The following is a 21563-nucleotide window of genomic DNA, read 5'->3' as shown; positions in this document are numbered from 1 at the left end:
CAAAACGAGGCAGAGCCATGGAGGTCTGTCCTTGAGCTCACCTTTGATCTCCTTGTCTTTCCACCTGCAGATCTGACCAAGCTCCTTTGTTTTTCAGAGGGTCCTCAACAGAAGGGCAGCTGAATGGACTCCAAAGCAGCCTTAATCCTGCAGCCTTCATGCCCACCACCAGCTCCACAGGTTAGTGGCTAACAGCTCTGTTCCACTTGGAACAGCTGGGAAGGTGACCCTAGCCCCTTCCCTCCTCCCTGTGGTGAGAGCTCTGGTTCAAAGAACAGCCACACTCTTCAAGCATTGGCACCTGGGCATTTACATCTTCCTTTAAAATAATGTGATAGCCTGGGGGAGGCATTCTCTGGAACTAACTTGTGATAAGTGAAACCTTTCTGTCTAGTGAGCTGCTATCAGAACTTCAGCATTTAGTGCAAGTGCCTTGTACTTGACTGGTATTTGGTATTCCACTGTTTCTGCAGAATTTCTGTATGTTGGGTCCCTCTCATAATTCCCAAAACAGCCCCTTGAGGTGGGTATCTCTTCCCATCACAGGAAGAAAGAGGCTCAGACATTTGAGAGGCTGTGGATACAGAGCTGGAGTCTGGTATTGATTGAAGTTTGTCCTGCTAATGCTGTGGTCTTTTGAGCAGCCCAAAGCTCTCGATGTAGAGGCATACATCTCAGTGAGGCTGCAGGGTTCGAGAACCCATAATTTTCTCTCCACAGTAACTCATAAAAATACTCTAATTGTAAATGGAAGAAGATTGCTTTGATTCGTGTCAACAAATATTGGTTATTGAGTACCTATGTGGAGAAGGTAACCTGTGGAATGAACAGGATAATCTTAGCTCAGGGAGCTTATGAACTCAAGGAGATAGGTATGGGAGCATAAATGGGAAGTGGGTACCGATGAACAGAGGTCATTTGTGTACTAAGGATAGATACATGGAATGACAATAGACCACACTGGACAATTGCCTTATGTCAGGTTCAGTGGTGAAGGCTTTCCAGGTAATAGCTCATGGATTACTATACAGACATGTACTGTAGAAACTGTGTTCCTCATTTTATCGCTGAAGAAATAAAAGCACACATTATGAAATGTGTCTGAAAGACTCATAGCTAGTAAATGGTCAGGTGGCATTTATACTCCAGTGGAACTGGGGTCTTTTAGGATTGGGGAGGATTTCATAGAGGAAGAGACATCCAAGCCAAGACTTGAGTGTGGGCAAGTCAATCAGGAGGGAGAAGGTGTAAGATGAAAGGAGTCCCAGGAAGAAGGTATGAGGAGTGCAAAAGCCAGAGACATGCATATGAGCTGTGTTCTGCAGGCTCCCACCTGTCAGAGTATCTGGGACTAGGGAGGGCATGAGCAGGCAGTGGCAAGAGAAAGATTGTGCAGCAGCAGGATCAGTTTATGAGCCATGTAAGGAATTTGCCTGTTATCTTAGCAGTAAGGAGCCATTGAGAAGTCCATGTGGAGAATGTGGTGAAGAGCTGACCTGATACACTTGAAAATGCTTACATTTCTGAGAAGTAAATTTGCTTGACAGCATCACTGGAATAAGTGCATTATCTCATTGGCTTATTGTGAGGATTAAATGAAGGGATAGAATAGAAGGGATCTGTGCCTACCTGAAGGTCAGGTAACAATATTTCTGATACGAGGTTTGTTCTCCTTTATAATTTTAGAGCTGAATTCAACAAATAACATGTATATATTCATGTCCCTTCCTCTAAAAAAAAGTTACAAGAATGTGGCAGTATTTTCGTTGTTGCTGTTGCCACTGTGGTGGCAGTGCTGGGGATTGAACCCAGGAACTCGTGAATGGTAGGCAAGTGTTCAGCCTCTGCGCAACATACCCAGCTCTCAGAACACGGGAGTCACTTTTAAGGAAGTAAAATTTCTACCTGGCACTGTGATAAAAAAAGAAGTATGGATCTGGATGTCTGTGAGATTCTGGATGAAGGTGTTCTACCTGATAGGCCCCTTCACCTCCCTGGATTGCTTCAGCAGAGTTTACAAAGCCCAGAAGCTCCAGGAAACCCAGGCTACTTCATATGCTTATCATTGGCCTGATCAGTACTGAAGTGAGCTGAAGAAGTTAGCATTGTGACACTGGGTCATACTTTGCAGCTATCTGACCATCAATTCATGTTTACTGACCCTTAGTGGCATTATGTGGAAGATTTTGCCATGGTCATACTGTATGTGGTATCAGCATAGAGCTATAGAACAAAGAGAAGTTATACTTCTTATGTCCCCTCATATTCCACCTTAAGGTAACATCCTTGTTCAGGTAGCCTGTTACTTACTGCTTTGTACCAGTGACTCTTAGTGTCAAAATACTCTTGAATTTGTTCTCCTCTGTGACTTCCCTGGAGTTTCTTAGTTAAACACTGATGAGCATATTTTGTGGGTCAGGCATTTCCTATACTTTTCAATAATTTTTTTTTACGTTTGTAGCATTTGCAGTTGATCCCATCAAACTAGTAAGTGGCTAACTAGTAAGTGGCTCTCGGCACTCTGGTGTTTTAACCTCATATTCTGTGTTTCCTGCAGTACAACTGGTTTTAAGTTATCCTGAAGGACCAGAAAGGTATCCTGTGGAAAAGAAGTTAGGTTACCAGAAGTAACATTTTTCTTTAACGCCAAAGAAGGCAAAACACTCCATTGAGGTCTCAGGAAGTTTGTTCCTGTGTAGGAATCCCTAAACTGCCTTAGAAAAATACTTAGCCCCTGCTTCCAGTAAACTCATTTGGTTAAACATGATCTTAATGAGTCCATTAATACAGTGTCTGTTTCCTGGCCCCTTAACCTGTCTGCATTTGGCTAACCTGATTGTAAGATGTGTGATTTCATTTTTCAAGCAGTCTGATTAAGGTAGTAATTTATCACAGGGCACTATTGAAAGACAGTGCAGTCCTTCCCCCCTAATGGTGGGCTAAGTATATTCTTTTTATTATGAGAATTGGATGAGATAGTGCCTGGAATGCTCCCATGTCTGCTACCCTCCTTGAATTTCCTACCTCAAACTGTATAGTCTTAAGTTGTCTATGGAAGAAAAGGGATAGAGTCAGCAGATTGGGAAACTTGAGAAGGAAGCTGGAGTGAGGCTGTTGGCCCAAGGCCAAAGTCATTGCCTTTCTTTATAAACATGGCGTTCTTCTTGAGTTCCAAAGTGCTAATGGTGAGCTAAAATAGCAGAGAACAGCAGACTAGATAACTGACATATCTTTCATGCTGATTTAATCATGTCAGCTACCATTAATGTAGAGGTCTAAAGCCACACCAGCTGCCCTCAGCACTGCCTGCCCCGAGGCTCCTATAGAAGCACTGTGTCCTGTGATATGGCCTCTTCCTGCACTCTACTCCCTTTTTTTAAAGATCTTGTTGGTCTATAGTTTGTGGAAGAGATCTTACCACATCTTGAAAATCAGTGATGGATTTCATTTACAGGAAGTAAGAGGCAAGTGTCTGTTTAATGTTTATCATTAAACATTATGGTGAAGTGTGCTATAGCTTTGTGCTCTTCGCATGAGGAAAGTCCAGCAGCACTCCAGTGACTGTGCCTGCCCACTCCACTCTGTCACTGTGATAAGAGCAAGTATCTTACCTTTATGTGAAGTAAACCCAGTGGGGCTTTATACTCTCAGGACCTGGAGTCACTTTAATTTTTCAAGTGAAATTATTTGCCTAGTAGTTCTCAGTAGAATTTTTGCTATTCTTTCCTTTATACATTATATAGTTGGTGGGAGTCCTGGTGAATGTCAGTAAAGAAGTTAAAAATAAGTAAAGCTCTTGACACGATTGCCCTAGTGTCCTATGACCTTTTTCTTTTCATGGTAGAATAAAGTCCTATGCTTTATTGCTCCCAAACACTCCTTGTGCCAAGGGGTAAGAATCTGCATTGGTTACCCACTCTCATACTGTTAGAAAACAGTGTTTGGCAGGAAGTAGGGCGGCAGCATCTTCAAGAATGACAATCTCAAAAAAAAAAAAAAAATGACAATCTCCTTAACCTAGTTTTGGATTTTACTTCCTGTCCCTTGGGCCAAGATCAAATATAGTGTTAAGTAGGGATTCTTTTTCCATTTTTTCAGGACCTTTGGAAGCTCCCAAAGTCATTTTCGCCAGATCCAAACGCTTACCCCCACGATCTGGAACCCTTGCTGCAATTATAGGACAGAGAAAAGCAAAGTAGGTGAAGGCAAGGCCAATTTAAGGTAATAGTAAGAATAAGAACATAAATATATACACATATATATATATATATTTAATTTTTTTAATCATTACACTTTCTGACTTTATGCCATAGCAAGACAGTAGTTAGGGAGAGTGACAAGGATGGATATAGTTCAATGCTTGGCATTTGTGAGGCCCTGGATTAGATCCACTTCACACAATAACACACACACACACACACACACACACACACACACACAGCAGTGAAGTTGGAGCTTCATAAAACAAAAATTCAGAAAAATGCTCCAAAACCTGGGTCAAAGTTGAGCCGCGACTAGTTTGCTCCCATAATGGTCTACCAGTAGGTGGAGCTGTGGCAGTAAGGAATTTTTTTGCTATGAAAGGCTTTTGTTTAAAAATGGTGGGCTCTTTGAAGCAAATCAAAGAAACTATAGCAATAATTAAATTTTCATAGGTAAATTATAACAATATATGAGAACATGTTATATTTTGAAGATCATATTGTAATAATATCAATTACCAAAAAAAAAATCTCTTAGTCAAGGGCTAGGTAGTTTGTGAATTGGATTTACAGGTAATGGGAAGTGGAGAGGTAACAACAATATATTGTTTTTTAATTGAATTAATTAATAACACTTTTGCTGAGTTGTATAAAATATGCCACAAAACAAGTAATAAACCCTTCCTATACCCATTAAAAAAAAATCTCATACATTGAAGGAACTGTCCAAACTTAATCTTATGAAGCTGTATCTATACATACTAAATGCTGCTCTGAGTACTGTATTCCCAACTGTGGCCTTCACAACTTTCCAGAAAAGTCTGTGAAACCTTGGGACTGTGATGTTTCCTTAATGGCCCACCTGCTATGAGTTTAATATTCTACTTATCTCTCAGGGAATACTTATAAACTACTTGAGAAGCATTATTCATTAAAATGCCCCCCAGGAGAGCAAAGGAAAAAGGAAAATTATTTACCCACCACAGGATTCATTTACATTGGATCAGAAAACATCAAATATCTTTCTCCTGCCCATCTAATCTTCTTAGAATGAAATGAGAAGAGACAGGAGTATCAAATCCCTGGCTTGGTCATCTACCAAAATGTACCCCCAAAATCTGAAAATAACCAGGGTTCTATGGTAACACTTAGCCAGTGGCCCCTTCATGTTGATACTAAGCATCCTGTCCAGAAAAGAACTCATAAAATACAGAAAACTAAAGTGAGAAGGTCAGAGTGAATGTGACATCAAGCTCCAAACCAAACTGAGGGCCTGCCAAGAAGTACTTGTGTCCATGCATTTCTAGGACTGTGAGCTTTGGGCTGGCCACTGCTATGGTATCACTTTCCTTAGTATCCTTTACAGCCCACTCTGAACATTGCGTGGCGGTATAGACCATCACAAAGAAGCCTACTTCTTAACTTGCTAATCTATTGCAAACATAGCCCCCTGAGCCTGAGCTGTCCATATACAGGGATGGCTGAGACTGTGAGACATGCTAAATATACATGGGCACAGAATATAGAGCAGGCCCAAATCTCAGAAGGCAACTACCCAGAACCAGGCCCAGCAGCCTGGCATCAGCAGATAACACTGGGCTGCCTCTTCTTGAGCTGGGAAATAATGTAGGTTACAGTTAAGAGACAAAACCCCACAGGTCACAGCTCCTTACTGAGGCATTTTTTTAGTAGCAAATGAGTTGTAGAGGGTCAAGATCCCTTCAGCTACAATTATAAGTGAGCATCATCACAAGTTCTGACAGTCTGGAACCTTTTCAAAGATGGTTTTAGTGAGGCAGTGAGGTTCACTTACAGGCTTACAGTATGTTCACGTACCTTGTTACATAATATTGAGAAGATACTAGTTGCCTGTATCAAAAGACATTGAAAAGGTTCTGTTAGTCCCCTCTATGCTGCCCCAGCTTAAATATAGACATTTCTGTTTGCTTAGATTCTATATTTTTTTTTACTATATTTGCTTGCTTTCTGATTTCTTGATCTGGCATTTGGGGAGCTTATAGTCCTAGAAAGAGGCTGTCCCACCCAGGGATAGTTCATTCCTGAAGATACTAACAACTTGTTCATAAGCATACCTTTTATACATAGACCAGCCAGCTCCAAGCTTATGCTCCCAGCCACCCTCTTTATCTAACACTCCCACACCAAACTAAAGCCTCCCCTGCCCTGATCATTCCAAGGCCAGATTCCATTCAACTAGAGTACTCCAAGAGTCCCAGAGCTCATGGGAATTTTTCAGACCAGCCAGTCGCAACCTGTTTATTTGCCATGCCTTCTTTTTATCCACAAAACCCCAGTGAAGACTGTATCTTCCTAGACTCCCCTCTTCCACCTCCTGATGGACACCAGTAATTTCCCTCTGACTTGCCCTCCTTACCCACTTTGAGAGCTGTGAGTATAATGAGTTTCTTCCTTCTAAGCCTTCTCTTCTGTGGCCATACTGCCTTTACCATACCATATCCAATATGACATTCTTTAAACAAACATCATCAGGAAGGTATCTTTAATTTGCAGCACCAGAGACCAACAAAAGTATTAATCAGGTTATTACCACCCAGTTCTAAGCAACTGTCTCAGCACTTGGTCATAGGCTTTATTACACACATGGTATGTTCAGCTTTGCTGCCAGTTCAATCTGACTACAGCCACACAAGGATGTAGATTCCCTCCACATGGCAAACTCACCTGGCTCCCAGCCAGTGGAATTTCATGCTCTCCTATCCTGAGGCCTCTTTCATTTAGTAACTGTTTATACATTCAGAAACAAAACTCAAGTGTATCTGAACAGCCTGGTTGGAAGAGGGAGGAAGGGAAGAACCGTGGCTATGCGTTAGGGTGAGATAGGAAAGCACCCACCCAAATGGGGACTCTTTTGCCTTAAAGAAGAGTGAAGAACTCAATTTCTGAAGTGAATTAAGAAACAGACTACTGAGAAAGATAGCATCTGAAAATTGATATTGTCTCTTGCTGAGCTGGCAAGATCCCAAGAGAAGAGTTGTTAACAATTGCTACTTTGTTATAGACAAGGGAAATACAGGAGCCCCTTTCTCAGATTACACTGTGTCTGGAAAAAAAAAATGCCTGGCACCCTAGCTTTATTAGACTTGTACCTACCACGGCATCTTGTAGCAGAGTTGTGTGGTCCCAGGTAAGGCCCATTCACCTTGGGTGGAAGAAGATCCAGTCCATTCTTGTAGCTCAGAACTGGGCAAGTAACCAGCATAACATTGCAAGTTTTTGTACATATCACCCCTGGGTATGGAGCTATCCTCTGTGGTTATGCATGTGGGTATGAACCCACACACCTTGCTCCTAGTTTCAATGGCATACTTGTTATAGCCACATACTTTACCGTCCTTGTATCCTCAGGATATAATTGTTCCTGATGTTCTAAAGAAAGAAAATGGCATGCTAAGCCATGCCTGTCTTCGGAAAAAGAAAGCTTTACAGATGGAAATATTTACAGCTCTGCTTACCTGATTGTAGAGTTTGAACTAGGCTCCAAGGAGTGTAGGTGTTTAACTGCAGGGTGTGGACAGTGATAACTTAAAGTGCATTGCCTTGTTGACATGATTGGCATTGATATTTATCCTTTATTCCTTCAAATTACATTATAAAGAAAAGCCTCTATTCCCTTCAGTCCTCAGAGTGAAGGACATCACAGGTCCAACTTGAAACAATAGTCTCTTATACTCTGTTCTCATTTTGCAAACGTGCAGGTATTTCCAATTAGCACCAAGGTTGTCAAAGGCCTCTCTGCTCTTGAAACCTCAATCCAAGTAATCGGTCTCTCATAGCAAAGAGGAACAGCTTGAATATCCCTTTAGTTACATCAGTGAAATATAACACGCATGCCTAGTAACTCGGGTTCCTAGTAACTTGTTTCTACAGCAGAAAATGGGTGGTACAAGTCAGAAACTAACCTGGTTATAGGATGGTGAGTTGAAGAAAAAAAGTCAGCCGGTTAGAAGTTGCTGCAATCTTGTTATTTATTTGTTTCTTGTTAAGTCTTTCATCCTTCCACAGACTTCTAATTTGCTTCTTGTGGAAATCAAGACATATGACAAGCCAATAGGAAGATACTTTGATATTTGACAAGATTTTTTTAATGTGTTATTGCTGAGCTGCAAATCTTGAGATAATGAACTATCCACAGTTATCAGATATCAGAATGTGCAATTTGTGTAACTGCTACCCACATGCATACATGTGTATATGTGTGTGCGTGTGCGCATGCGTGTGTGTGTGTGTGTGTGTGTCAGGCCTTTGTTGTATATGTATTTGCCCTGCTCACTGTCCTCCTCCGGAATAAATCACTACTGTGTGAGAGCAGCCTCATCTCTTTGTGGAGGAGTTGTCTACAGTAGCCTTTGATGAGCAAGAAGAGAGACACCTTCAATTACCTTTGTTAAGGAAGTCATTGTATATAAACATGGGGATGAAACAGCCCCAGAAACCAGACCTCACGGCAACCAGCCACCTTATTTGGGATAATTGTAGCTCTGCTGACTGAGCAACAGCTCTATCAGCCCAGCCCTCTGACCAGGTCATCTCTGTCCAGATTTCCACTGCCCAACTCCATGGCTACTCTCACTACCTTGTTTGCATTCAGTCTTCAGAAGATACAATCAGAATACTTCATTCATTCATCCAGCAGTGGCCATTGGTGGGCTGTCTCCTTGCTAAAAGATAGGCAGTGGTTGCCTTGCATTCAGGTGCCAGCCTGGGGCTGCAATAATGGGTGTGTGGGCCAAAGCTGCCATTTATGCTTTCCTTGTGATTTCCCTCAGATGGGACTATAGGTAGAAAAGTATGAGGTAGACTTTTCATCTTTAGCATAAGATTTTAAGATATAAAATGACATGTAATAAAACAATAAAATAGAGAAATTTAGAGTCAGAAGGTAATGAATTTTTTCAAAAATAAGGACAAGCCTAGCACCAATGGCTCATGCCTATAATTGTAGCTACTCAGGAAGCTGAGATCTAAAAAAGTTCAAAACCAGACAAATCCATGATAGTCTTACCTAGCAAAAAGACAGAATTGTCATGGCTGAAGTGGTAGAGTACCAGCTGTAGCAAAATGAGAGCACAGGCCCTAAGTTCAAGCCCCAATACTGGCATAAATGATGGTGATGATGATGATGATGATGATAAATTTACTATAATTGAGTGAAACTTGGTTTTGAATCTCCTAATAGGAAAAAATGAAACATGATAGATTAGAATATATAGTTTGAACTATCAAAAAAAGAACAAGAAATACTCTGAGGAAGATTAAGCTTTCTCCTAGTTATTATTCTAAAAGAAGTATTTATATTCTTTATTAGAGTAGGCCAAATGTAGTAACGGTGCCCTCAACAAGCAAACCAGCAGTGTGTTTCATATGGCTACTTCTTGGTATGCCCTATATAAGGACATGCCAATGAAGGCGGCCTTGTGAAGAGACAAAGCCATTGTGGTCTGAGTCTGCAGTGCACATAATCAGAGTAGGACAATAAGTACTTAGAGGGCTGGATGAACCACAGGTGGCCTAGACTATCCTTAAACACAACCTCTCTTAAGGAATTGCTTGGTAATGACTAGTTGTACTCTTAGATAGGGCCCAGGCTTTTGTTATCTTACTGTGTGAAGATGCCTTATATACTTTGGGAAGCAAGTGGTAAAAGTAACATTCTCCAAAACCTGGAAACTAAGCAATATTCTCACCCCATCGTGTAGCCTGTGTGTTTCTCTGCTCATTTATTTGCCTAACTGGGTACCATCTTTCCCCTTTGCTTGTCTCTACCAAGTATGGCTGACTTCTGTTTGTTGCCCCTGCCCCTGCCCAGTTCTCTCTTCCCAGTCCCAAGATCTAATTTAGTTGTTACCAACTACTTAGAAAGAACTCTGACTACTCCTGGTTGACACTCTGGGATCTTTGTAGATTGACTGTTCCAGCAGGCTATGATTTCCTGAAAGGCAAAGGTCAGTTCCAGGTTTATTCAGAAATCTCAACACAGCCTAAAGTGCAGAACTTAAGTTTTGCCAACTAGACAAATGAGTGAATTTTCATTTTTCTTTCTTTTGCTGACAATTTGAATACCTGTGTATGTATGCAAATTCTTCCTGTCCCTTAGGAGTCCAGTTGAATTTTTCTCCTCCAACATTCTTTATACATATAAGTGTATTTATTGGGCTGGGATATAGCTCATTGGCAAAGCACTTAGCAAATGCAATGACCTGGGCTCGATCCCCAGTACCAAAAAAAGAAAAGACAAAAAAAAATACAGTTTAAAAAAATTAATGTATTTATTTTGTCTTTTTCTTGGGGCTTGAATTCTGGGCATGGGTACTGTCCTCAAGCTTTTGTGCTCAAAGCTAGCACTCTACCTCAGCTTCACTTCCAGCTTTTTGTGATTACTTGGAGATAAGAATCTCATAGACTTTTCTTCCCTAGCTGACTTCAAACCAGTATCCTCAGATCTCATCCTCCTGAGTAGCTGGGATTACAGGTGTGAGCCACTGGTGCTCACCTGTCTTTTAATCATTTTTAATCCCTAGGGGTTTAAATTAATATCACAAAGTACACTGCACTGTATTTTTTTTTCATCTTCATTGGTTACTTTTTAGGAGAATTGTTTCTTCAGTAAGACCATAAACTGAAGGTACTGTTACAATCTGTATATTTCCAAAATCCCTAGCGAAAGCTAAATACTAGACCTTAAAGGACAGAATAAATATATAAATACATGTACATAATTTTCTTTTTTTTTTAATTTAATTTTATTTTTTTTTTGTGAACATACTGTACAGAGGGGTTACAATTACATGGGCAGGATAATGCATACATTTCTTATCAAGCATTGCAGCCTCCTCCTTTGTTTACCCTTCACATCCCTTCCCTACCTCCCCCCTACCTCCCCACCACCCAATCCCCCCCCCCCCCCCACCAACGTTGTAAAGCTCGTTTTCGACATGACCTTGTACTTCTCATTGTTGCAACAGGTCCACCTGTATCCTTAAACGACTTGTTTTTCCCCATCTCCTCCACAAGTTATACTGACATCAAATATAGTGAAAGCAGGGGTTATACTGTGGGGGAGGGACATACAAAGCAACAAAGAGATAATCTTTTTTTTTTTTTTTTTTTTTTTGGTCTGGTTGTGGGGCCTGAACTCTGGGCCTGAGCACTGTCCCTCAGCTCAAGGCTAGTGCCCTACCACTTAAGCCACAGCGCCACTTCTGGCTTTTTTTTTCTTTTTGCTTATGTGGTGCTGAGGAATCGAACCCAGGGTCTCAGGCATGCAAGGCAAGCGCTCTACCACTGAGCCAACTTCCCAGCCCCAAAGAGATAATCTTATAAATGCGTTAGAAACAAATGCATGAAATAAAAAAAGCATTAAAATACTAAGGGTTCATTTTCCTAACATCACATTATCTGACCTTTTCCACTTGACTCATACATATACTAGATATTGCAAATAAGGGAAACCATGGGACCTATGTTTCTTTGGGCCTGGCTTACTTCACTTAATATAATTTTTTCCAAGTTTTTCCATTTCCTAACAAATGGGGCGGTGTCATTCTTTCTGATGGAGGCATAGAATTCCATTGTGTATATATACCACATTTTCTTGACCCATTCATCTACTGAGGGGTATCTGGGTTGGTTCCATATCTTAGCTATGGTAAATAATGCTGCAATAAACATAGTTGTGCTGGTAGCTTTAGTGTGGTCTTATTTGTAAACATTTGGGTAAATGCCCAAAAGTGGGATTGCTGGGTCATAGGGGAGCTCTATGTGAAGTCTTTTCAGGAACTTCCATACTGCTTTCCAAAGTGGTTGAACAAGTTTACACTCCCACCAACAATGAAGTAAGGTTCCCTTCTGTCCACATCCCCTCCAGCATCTGTTGTTGTTAGAGTTCTTGATTATAGCCATTCTAACTGGGGTGAGGTGGTATCTCAATGTTGTTTTGATTTGCATTTCTTTTATGGCTAGGGAGGTTGAGCATTTCTTCATGTGTCTATTGGCCATCCTTCTTTCTTCTTCAGAGAAGTTTCTCTTCAAGTCTTTAGCCCACTTATTTATTGGGCAGTTGTTTCTTTGAGGATTTGTTGTTGGGGGATTTAATTTTTTGAGTTCCAAGTATATTTTAGATATGAGACCCTTGTCTGTTATATGGCTAGTGAAGATCTTCTCCCAATCTGTGGGCTTTCTATTGATCTTGCTAGCTATGTTCTTTGCCATGCAGAAGCTCTGCAACTTCATGCAATCCCATTTGTCCAACCTTTCGTTGATTTGTTGTGTTTCCGGGTCTCTATTCAGAAAATTTCAGCCGGAGCCAAGGAGACCTAGGGTTTCTCCTATTCCATCCTGTAATGTTTTCAGAGTGTCTGCTTTGACTTCGAGGTCTTTGATCCATTTGGAGTTGATTCTGGTGCAGGGTGATATATAAGGATCTAGCTTTAGTTTTCTACAAGTAGTTAACCAATTTTGCCAGCACCATTTACTGAAGAGGCTGTCTTTCTTCCATTCTATTGATTTAGCTCCCTTATCGAAGATTAGATGGCTATAGGTCTGTGGGTTCATTTCTGGATTTTCAATTCTATTCCATTGGTCCTGAGGTCTGTTCTTATGCCAATACCAAGCTGTTTTGATTACTATGGCTTTATAGTAGAGTTTGAAATTTGGTATTGATATTCCTCCAGCCGTGTTCTTTCCGTTGAGGAGCGTTTTTGCTATTCGGGGTCTTTTATTGTTCCATATGAATTTTTGGATTGCCTCTTCTATTGAAGAATGAGGTTGGAATTTTGATAGGTATCGCATTGAATTTGTAAATAACCTGGGAAGTATTGCCATTTTCACGATGTTAATCTTTCCAATCCAGGAGCATGGGAGGTTTTGCCATTTTCTAAGTTCTGTTTTGATTTCCTTTTTCAGATTTTAAAGTTTTCATCATAGAGGTCCTTCACTTCTTTGGTTAAGTTAATACCTAGGTATTTTATTTTTTGTGGGGCTATTACAAATGGAGTTGCTTTCCTAATTTCGGCCACATTTTTCTCATTGTTGGCATACAGAAAAGCCATTGATTTTGGGGGGTTAATTTTATACCCTGCTACTTTGCCAAAGTTTTGAATCAGCTTGAGTAATTTGGGAGTGGAGTCTATGGGAGTCTTTAAATATAAGATCATGTCATCTGCAAAGAGGGAGAGTTTTATTTCTTCTTTCCCTATTTGGATCCCCTTTATGTCTGCATCTTGTCTTATTGATGTAGCTAGGCATTCTAATACTAGATTGAAGAGAAGTGGAGAGAGTGGACATCCTTGTCTTGTTCCTGAGTTAAGAGAAAATGGCTTTAGTTTTTCACCATTAAGTATAATGCTGGCTGTAGGTTTGTCATATATAGCCTTTATTGTATTGAGGAATGTCCCATGGATTCCTAATTTTTCCAAAACCTTCATCATAAAGGGGTGTTGGATCTTGTCGAATGCTTTTTCTGCATCTATTGAGATAACCATGTGGTTCTTATTCTTGCTCCTGTTGATGTGATGAATAATATTAATTGATTTGCATATATTGAACCAGCTTTGCATCCCTGAAATGAATCCTGTTTGATCGTGGTGTATGATTTTTTGGATGAATTGTTGAAGTCGATTGGCCAAAATTTTGTTGAGAAGTTTTGCATCAATGTTCATCAAAGAAATGGGTCTATAGTTCTCTTTCTTTGATGAGTCTCTGCCTGGTTTTGGGATGAGGGTTATGCTGGCTTCATAGAATGTGCTCAGTAGTGAACTTTCTCTTTCAATTTCATTGAAGAGTTGGAGGAGTATTGGTGTGAGCTCTGCTTTGAAGGCCTTGTAAAATTCCGCTGTGAAACCATCTGGTCCTGGACTTTTCTTAGCTGGGAGGTCTCTTATTGCTGTTTCTTTTCTATTTCAATGCTTGATACGGGCCTGTTAAGGTGGTTTAACTCATCTTGGTTTAGTTTTAGCATGTCAATATTTGCTAGGAAAAGGTCCATTTCTGTCAAGTTCTCAAACTTATTAGCATAAAGTTTTGAGAAGTATTCCCTTATAATGTTCTGAATCTTGGTTGTTTCCATGGTGATGTTTCCATTCTCATCTCACATGTACATAATTTTCGAAAGAATAGTCTGATCTCTCTTTTTGACTTAAAGTAAAATGCCTAATCTAATGCAGAGTTCAAAATATATAAGAAACGTAACAAAATATAAAAATAATAATAAATATTAAACACTTTTCAAAAATAACTCTTCTTGTAAATTACCTAATATTTGTATCCTGTTTTGTACAGTGTTGCAAAACCACTTTATTTAAAACAACAAACAGACATTAGTCTTTAGATCATGACTTCTAGCCTGCATTTATAGGCTATATGTTTCTGTGACAAAGAAACTCATTTGTTTATCACAGTGCAGATTTCAGAATGAAGTACTGACCAGACAAGGATATTGTGATTTTTGGCCAAAAGTTACTTTTTCCTGCACCAACTCATGGGAGCCTTTAAATTTTTATCACACAATCAAGTTTCACTTTTGAATGCTGAAAGATTTCACTTTTAATTCTTCTAATCTTGCATTAATATTTTTAACTTTTTTTTGTGCCGTCCTGGGACTTGAATTCAGGGCTTGGGTGCTGTCCCTGAGCTTTTTCATGCAGAGCTGGCTCTCTACCACTTGAGTCATGGCTCCACTTCGGGCTTTTGATGGTTAATTGGAGATAAGAGTCTCACAGACTTCCCTTCCTGGGCTGGCTTTGAACCTCGATCCTCAGCTCTCTGCCTCCTGAATAGCAAGGATAACAGGCCTGAGCCATTGGTGCTCAGCTAACTTTTATGAATTGTTTATGCAAAGAAGTGAATTTGAATTCTCACACTGGACATGAACATTATACTTTGCTAAAGATCTCAGCAGTGTTGAATATAGTATAAAATTTGTCACCTAGTTCTGGAACCAAAAGTAGTGCTTTTCCTTTACATTCAATTTCAAAAATGAAATTGAAGGGGCTGGGAAGGTGGCTCAGTGGTAGAGCACTTGCCTTGCATGCATTAGGCCCTGGGTTCAATTCCTCAGCACCACATAAGTAAAATGAAAAAAGCCAGAAGTGGCGCTGTGGCTCAAGTGGTAGAGCGCTAGCCTTGAGCTGACGAGCTGAGGGACAGCGCCCAGGCCCAGAGTTCAGGTCCCATGACCGGACCCAAAAAAAAAAAAAAATGAAATTGAAGTTCTCAACTTTTCCCTTTGCTCTCCCTTCAGTTCATATAGCATTGCCATTTCCCTTGTCAGTAACAATATTTAAATTCTGTGAGAATTCAGAATGCAAGTGGAAGTGAAAGAATTCTGAAGTTGGACTGTGGAAACCCTGACACTTCTCACTTGTCAACTCTGATCAGAGCCTCAGTTTCCTCAATAACACAATAGAATAAAAATATCACTCTTACAACACTGATGTAGAGATTTTAGATGATGTCAACAGTAGAAAGACACCGTGGTTTTAAAATTGAAAAGGTGCACAACTAGTCAAGTCTACAGCAAGATACTACTCACTAGGATGACCACTATTGAATAACCAGGGTTAGGAAGATGTGTGCTGCTGACAGAAATATAAAATGGTGATAGAAAGATGGTATAGAAAACAATTCAGCAGTTACTCAGACTTTAGAAATAGATACTAGAAATAGAGTAGAAGCCAACAATTCTCCTTAGCAGGAATGCAACAGATTTTTCATCTGTGTTCATGGCATCATATTCACAGTAACAAAAACCATTAGCAGATGTGGGTACAAAAGAGATGTGGCATGGACACACAGTGAATGGAATAGTACTCAAGCTCAGAAAAGAAGGAGATTCTGGCACCTGTGACAGCCTGAAGGAACCTGTTACCCAGAAGCAAATCCTGCATGATTTCACTAACACATCAGGGACCTAGAGTAGTCAAAATCCCAGAGCCAGAAAGCAGAATGATGCTTAGAAGAGGGGAGAATGTAAAAGGTTAGTGCTGAGTGGGTACCAAATGGCAGCCTTGCAAGATGAAGGATTGTGCAGCTAAAGGTTAGGATGGTTTTACAACAGGGTGAATGTGCATTCTGCTGACAAACTGCTGAAAATTGCCAAGATGGAAAATTTTATGTGTATTTTGTCACACACTCAAAAATGACGATGAATTGTGTAGGTAATAGTCCCAACCTTACAGAATCAGTGTTCTTATTTTCCCAGATTTACATCTGGGGAAAGTAAAGCAGAGAGAAGTAACATGTCTAAGCCTCACAGCCAGAGGTGGAGCTGCAATTCAAGCACAAGCAGCTCTACATCCTGCTGCCCTGTCCCCTTCCCATCAGAGTCCAAACACTAGGCCCCTCAGGTGATTTAGTTTTATCAACTTCCTTTCCTAATGGAGCTGAGTGGCTGCTCGCCTGGCCCTGTAGCCTCAGCCTCCCTGCAGTGTCTGGCCGTTATCTCAAATTGCTCAGCAGGGGATTCCTGGCTGTGTGGGGCGCCTGTGGTTTAGGCTGGCTTTTTTTGTAATCCATCCATTTAATTTTCCTGTCTTTAGATGGAGCCAGACCTGGAAAGGGGAGGATAAGGAGCCAGGCGGGCCTTCTGCTTCCATGCCCCTGGGTGGGGTTGGTAATCTTTTCCATACTGCAGCTGGACACAGACAGGGGAGCTTGAGACCTCTGCAGCAGAGCTAGGGAGGAGGAAATGTAGCAGGCGCGGTTGAGGGGATGGGGGAAGGAAAGAAAGAGGGAAGCAGAGAATGCAGGGATCCCCCCTGGGTTATTTCAAACAGTATTCCCTACAGGACAGCCTCAGTTCTTTTGCTCCTGTGTCCAGAAGCCAGAGACAAGACATCCAGAGAGAGCTTCTCTCTCTCCTGAGCCTTTAAGCTCTGCTCACAGTGCTTTGGTTCTAGATGGCACTGGCAGTGTGTCCAGTTTCAGGGAAGAAGAGGTGGAAGGAGAAGACAGCTCCAACTCTATCTGCCCTCCTTTACAAAGCTTACCTGGGACTGTGGCAGTTGTAAGGAATAGAGCAAGCAAGCACTACTGCCCACACTGGAGCCTTTCCCGCAGCTCCAGGAAATGGACTTTTTAGGAAAGTGGGTTAAGTAGACCAATTTCTGTCCCAGCACATTTCCATGGCCTCTCTAAGAGAGAGCAGGCCTCTGCCTCTGCTGCGAAGACAAACATTTCTCCCCTGGCCCTTGCACTTGGAGCTGGGGTCCCTATTACCTGGAATTTTGAGAAACATTTGAGAGTCTACATCTCTTCAAGGGTTAAAATAACAACTTACTATAAGTTATGTGAAGGAAGATGGGGGGGAGGGGGGAAGAGGTAGAAAGAAGAAATCCGTTCATTAAAATTTTGAACTCATTGTAGGTAAATTATAAACCTCTAGTGTTCCACATCCATTTGCTTAGTTATTTACTAGTTGTTCTTGTTTACCCTTCAGCAGAATATGTGTGCTCTTTTTCTTTTTTTAATGTGTGTGCTCTTAAATTATTCAGATTAACATTCTTGGAAGCTTCATTTTATTACAGTAGGAAATTCTGTTTGCAAATGTATTCTGAGGATTTTGCTCACAGCACAGCTGCTTTAAAAACTAGGAAAGGTTATTAGTATCCCATTTCATTTAAAGAAACGTTTTCTTGTGTTCTAGTCTGTTGAATTTCTCTAAAGAGAATAGTATTGGGGTCTGGTAGCATAGTGATCTAAAACAGAAGTGTGCTTAGCAGTTGAGTCTGTTTTAAACAAGATCTAAAACAATTGGTGAATAGGAAAGCTATGGTAATTCTCATTCTCTCTCTCTCTTTTTCTCTCTCTCTTTCTGTTTCTCTCTTTTTGGGGGATAGATGGGTTTAAACTCAGGACCTCACTTGAGGCCATGTCCCCAGCCCTTTTTGCCTTGGTTATTTTCAGATGGTGTTATGTTTTTGCCTAGGGCCAGCCTAGGTACAATCTTCCTACTATGCCTCCCACATAAAAAAAAAAAAAAAACTATAGACGTGAACCACCATGCTGAGGATCTTGCTTTCTGCCCTAGCTGGTCTTGAGCTGCGTTCTCCCAGGTAGTTGGCATTACAAGTGTGTGCCAATGCTGAAACAAACAGTACAAAAATCAAGACAGCTATGGCATGGAGTAGGCCAGTAGAATAAAATTAAGTGCCCAAAAAGAAATCCATCCATCTATAGCCATTGATTTTCAACAAGAGCACCAAGAATACACAATTGAGAAAGAATCATCTCTTCAACAAATGGATTATTGTCAGAGACTTGCATCCAGAATATATTCCAAAAAATTCTACAGCTCAGCAATTAAGAGGCAACCTAATTTTAAAAGTGAGCAAAGAATTTCAATAGCTGTTTCTCTAAGGAAAATAGAGTTATGGCCAATAAACACCTTGAAAAGATGACAGAAATGCAAAACCAAGATGGGATCCAGTTTATACCCACTGGAATGGCTGCAACTAAAAGTTTTAAGAAGTGTTGGCAAGGATGAGGAGAAACAGATCTTCATACACTGCTGGTGGATATGTAAATTAGATAGCTGTTTGGGAAAAATTAGGCTGTTCCTCAAGTGATTAAACAGTTACCAGATGATTCGGCCATCCCAAATCTTAAGTATATATTCAAGAGAAAGGACAGCATGTCCACATATTATTTGTACAGGAATATGCATAGCAACAATACATGTAATAGCCAAAATGTGCAAACAGCCTAATAGATGCCAGATAGTAAACAGATAAAATGTAGTATACATACAGGGAAATATTTTTCAGCCATAATTAAGCATGAGGTGAGACATGCCTGCAGTTGCAGCACTTGGGAGGTTAAGACAGGCCAGCTAGCTTGGGCTACATGATAAGTTCCAGGCCAGCCCATGCTACATTACAAGATCCTGTCTCAGTGTCTCCTCCCATTGAAGAAGCAAAACAAAAAGCAGCACTGATAACATGCTAAAACATGGATAAATCTTAAAAGCATGTTCAATGAATAAAAACTGTCACAAAAAGCCACATGTTATATTAAATGTCCCAGATAGGTCAATCCATTGAGAGAGAAAATAGATTAATAATTGTCCATTCTGGGTCTAGGGAAAAAAGAATGCACAGTGACTTTTATTGGGGATAGGCTTTCTTTCTACAGTAATGAAAACGTTTTAAAGTTAGAGTGTAGTAATGGTCACACAACTCTGAATGCAGTAAAAAACACTGACCTATACACTTGAAATGGATGCATTTTATTAAGATGTAACATGTATATTAATCACCTTGAAAAGTTAGTAGTTGATATTTTTGATAGTAGAAAATAAAAATATTCAGTACGAGCAGTCAACTTGTATTTTACTTCTTAAGTAGGCAAACTAATAAGTATATATTTGTGTGTTTTGTGCATGGGTTCAACTAGTGTTTGACTATCTCCTTGGTTGCAGATGTGCTATGTCTTTTAAGTGGAAAGACCTGGAGCCCAGTGTTGACCTTAGGATTTTACACTCCTAAGTAAGCTGGTGTGCCTAGGGGCCAACAGCTGTCCCTTGATCTGGCCTCACTTGCTTTCCCCCATTTGGAAAGGTGTTAGCTCCGTGGTATTTCTGTTGCTGTAGTCAGCACAGAGCAAAGGAAGACCCTGACTATAGTTTTACAGCCTTAAGCTTCATCTTGTGCTCCAAATCCACAAAAGAGCAGCTGAGAATGGAGCTAGCTGTGCCACCAATTGCTTCTCTTCCATTGTTAATCCCTGTGCTTCTCCTGGGCACCCTTCTTTTGACACCATCCTGTTGGTCAATATGATATGGCTGAACAAGTGGTTGGTGCTTTGAAAGGTGACTCTAGAGGTACCTCAAGTGACCCAGCCCTGGCTGGATGGGATACTCCTGCCATTCAATCCAGGAAGCAACACAGCATGTCTGGGCCTACCCTTTCCATTCACACTGGGTCTGACAAAGGAAGTAGCCCTGTTGCCAGCAGCATTCCATTACTAAGCAAAGGCAGTGAGAAACTTCCAGGACTTAGGGCTCTTACAGAAAAGTTTGTGCTCTGACATCTGAGTTTTTAGATCATGGTAATGGCTAGTTTGTGATTGGGGGGTGGGGGGGTTATATGTAAATATCCACACATATATGTATTTATGTACATGTACTCTGTTTGCAGGTATGCGTGCTTCTGCTTTACTCCATCACGACCTGGTCAAGATGATATGGTTTTACTTAAAAATTCATCCATCTCTTTCACAAACCCTGGACTTTGTGAAAATGAAAACAAACCCAAACCATTATGAGTCACTTTTCAGTGTGTGTGGATTCTGTTAAAGAGAGTACTAGAATTCAGCTAATTGTAATCTAAGTTACAGGTGACTGCTGGACAGGAATTCCCAGCTGTGTCCTGGGGTAAAGGAAGCCCAGATGGTCGTCCTGTGCCTGGTGGTTGGGGAAAGGAAGGGAAGCATCTTCTCCCATCCCCAGCTCTCCCCTAAGCTCCTGTAGGAAAGGGAGTAGCAGGAAGTAGAATCTGCCCTGGTCATGGGAGTTTGGAAAGAAACAAAGCATGATGTTATGAAGAGCAGGTTAATCCCGGTATTTTACTTCCCTTTCAGAAAGAGTGGGGGCAGGGTTGCCGTATAAAGTATTTGGTTTCACATCTGTTCCAGGAATTATCCTCAACATAAATCCATCTTTCTTTTAAGCATCCGAAAGCATCCCAGGAGCTGCTGCTCCTGCCCTGCCTCTCACCCTCTCAGTTTATTTCCTGGCCACAGAGCAGCTGACAGATTCTGAGAGATAATCTTGTCATTGCTACCAAAGGAAAGGATCTGGGAGTCATATAGGTCAGAATTTCTGTGCATCAGAAGTAGCACTGCACTCTGCTTTCAGCAAAGGGTTTAGAACAAAAGTGAGCAGCACAGCAGCTCAGCAGTACAGCATAATGAAGAGGGTACCCGGCTGAGAATTGGGAGAAATGGGTCTCATCTCAGTTTTACTATGTGTGATGGTTAGACAAGTCACCAAACCTTTGGGCTCAGGGCCCTCAGCTATAAAATAGGAGAATGCAGACCAGGCACTGCTGGTGGCTCATGCCTGTAATCCTAGCTTCTCTGCAGGCTGAGATCTGAGGACAGTTCAGAGGCAGCATAGGCTGGAAAGTCCATGAGACTATTAACTCCAGTTAAACACCAAAATGAAGGAAGTGGTGCTATGATCCAAGTGGTAGGTCACTTTAGCCTTGAGCTAAAGGTCAGGAACAGAGCCCAGACCCTGAGTTCAAGACCCAACACACACACACACACACACACACACACACACACACACACACACACACACGTACGTTTCCCAGCATATACTTG

General features: G+C 41.0%; 1 protein-coding gene across 3 annotated transcripts in view; it reads left to right on the top strand.

The window, feature by feature from the left end:
- Positions 1–21563, top strand: part of Ttll5 (tubulin tyrosine ligase like 5) — a 246977-nt gene that overhangs the window by 206577 nt on the left and 18837 nt on the right. For 2 of the 3 annotated variants that reach the window (XM_042692822.1, XM_042692821.1), the window contains one exon: positions 98–180. In XM_042692822.1, coding sequence (XP_042548756.1) covers positions 98–145 — 48 coding nt within the window. In that variant the 3' untranslated portion in view covers positions 146–180. Of the gene's footprint in view, positions 1–97; positions 181–4098; positions 4196–6537; positions 6591–21563 lie in introns of those variants that run through there. The other variant, XM_042692820.1, reaches the window with a different exon arrangement.

Source organism: Dipodomys spectabilis, unplaced genomic scaffold (assembly GCF_019054845.1).
Source record: "Dipodomys spectabilis isolate Male_0828 unplaced genomic scaffold, ASM1905484v1 ptg000157l, whole genome shotgun sequence".
Taxonomy (NCBI): Eukaryota; Metazoa; Chordata; class Mammalia; order Rodentia; family Heteromyidae; genus Dipodomys; species Dipodomys spectabilis.
The sequence above is the reverse complement of the archived record's forward strand: the minus strand, read 5'-3'. Positions and strand labels throughout refer to the sequence as shown.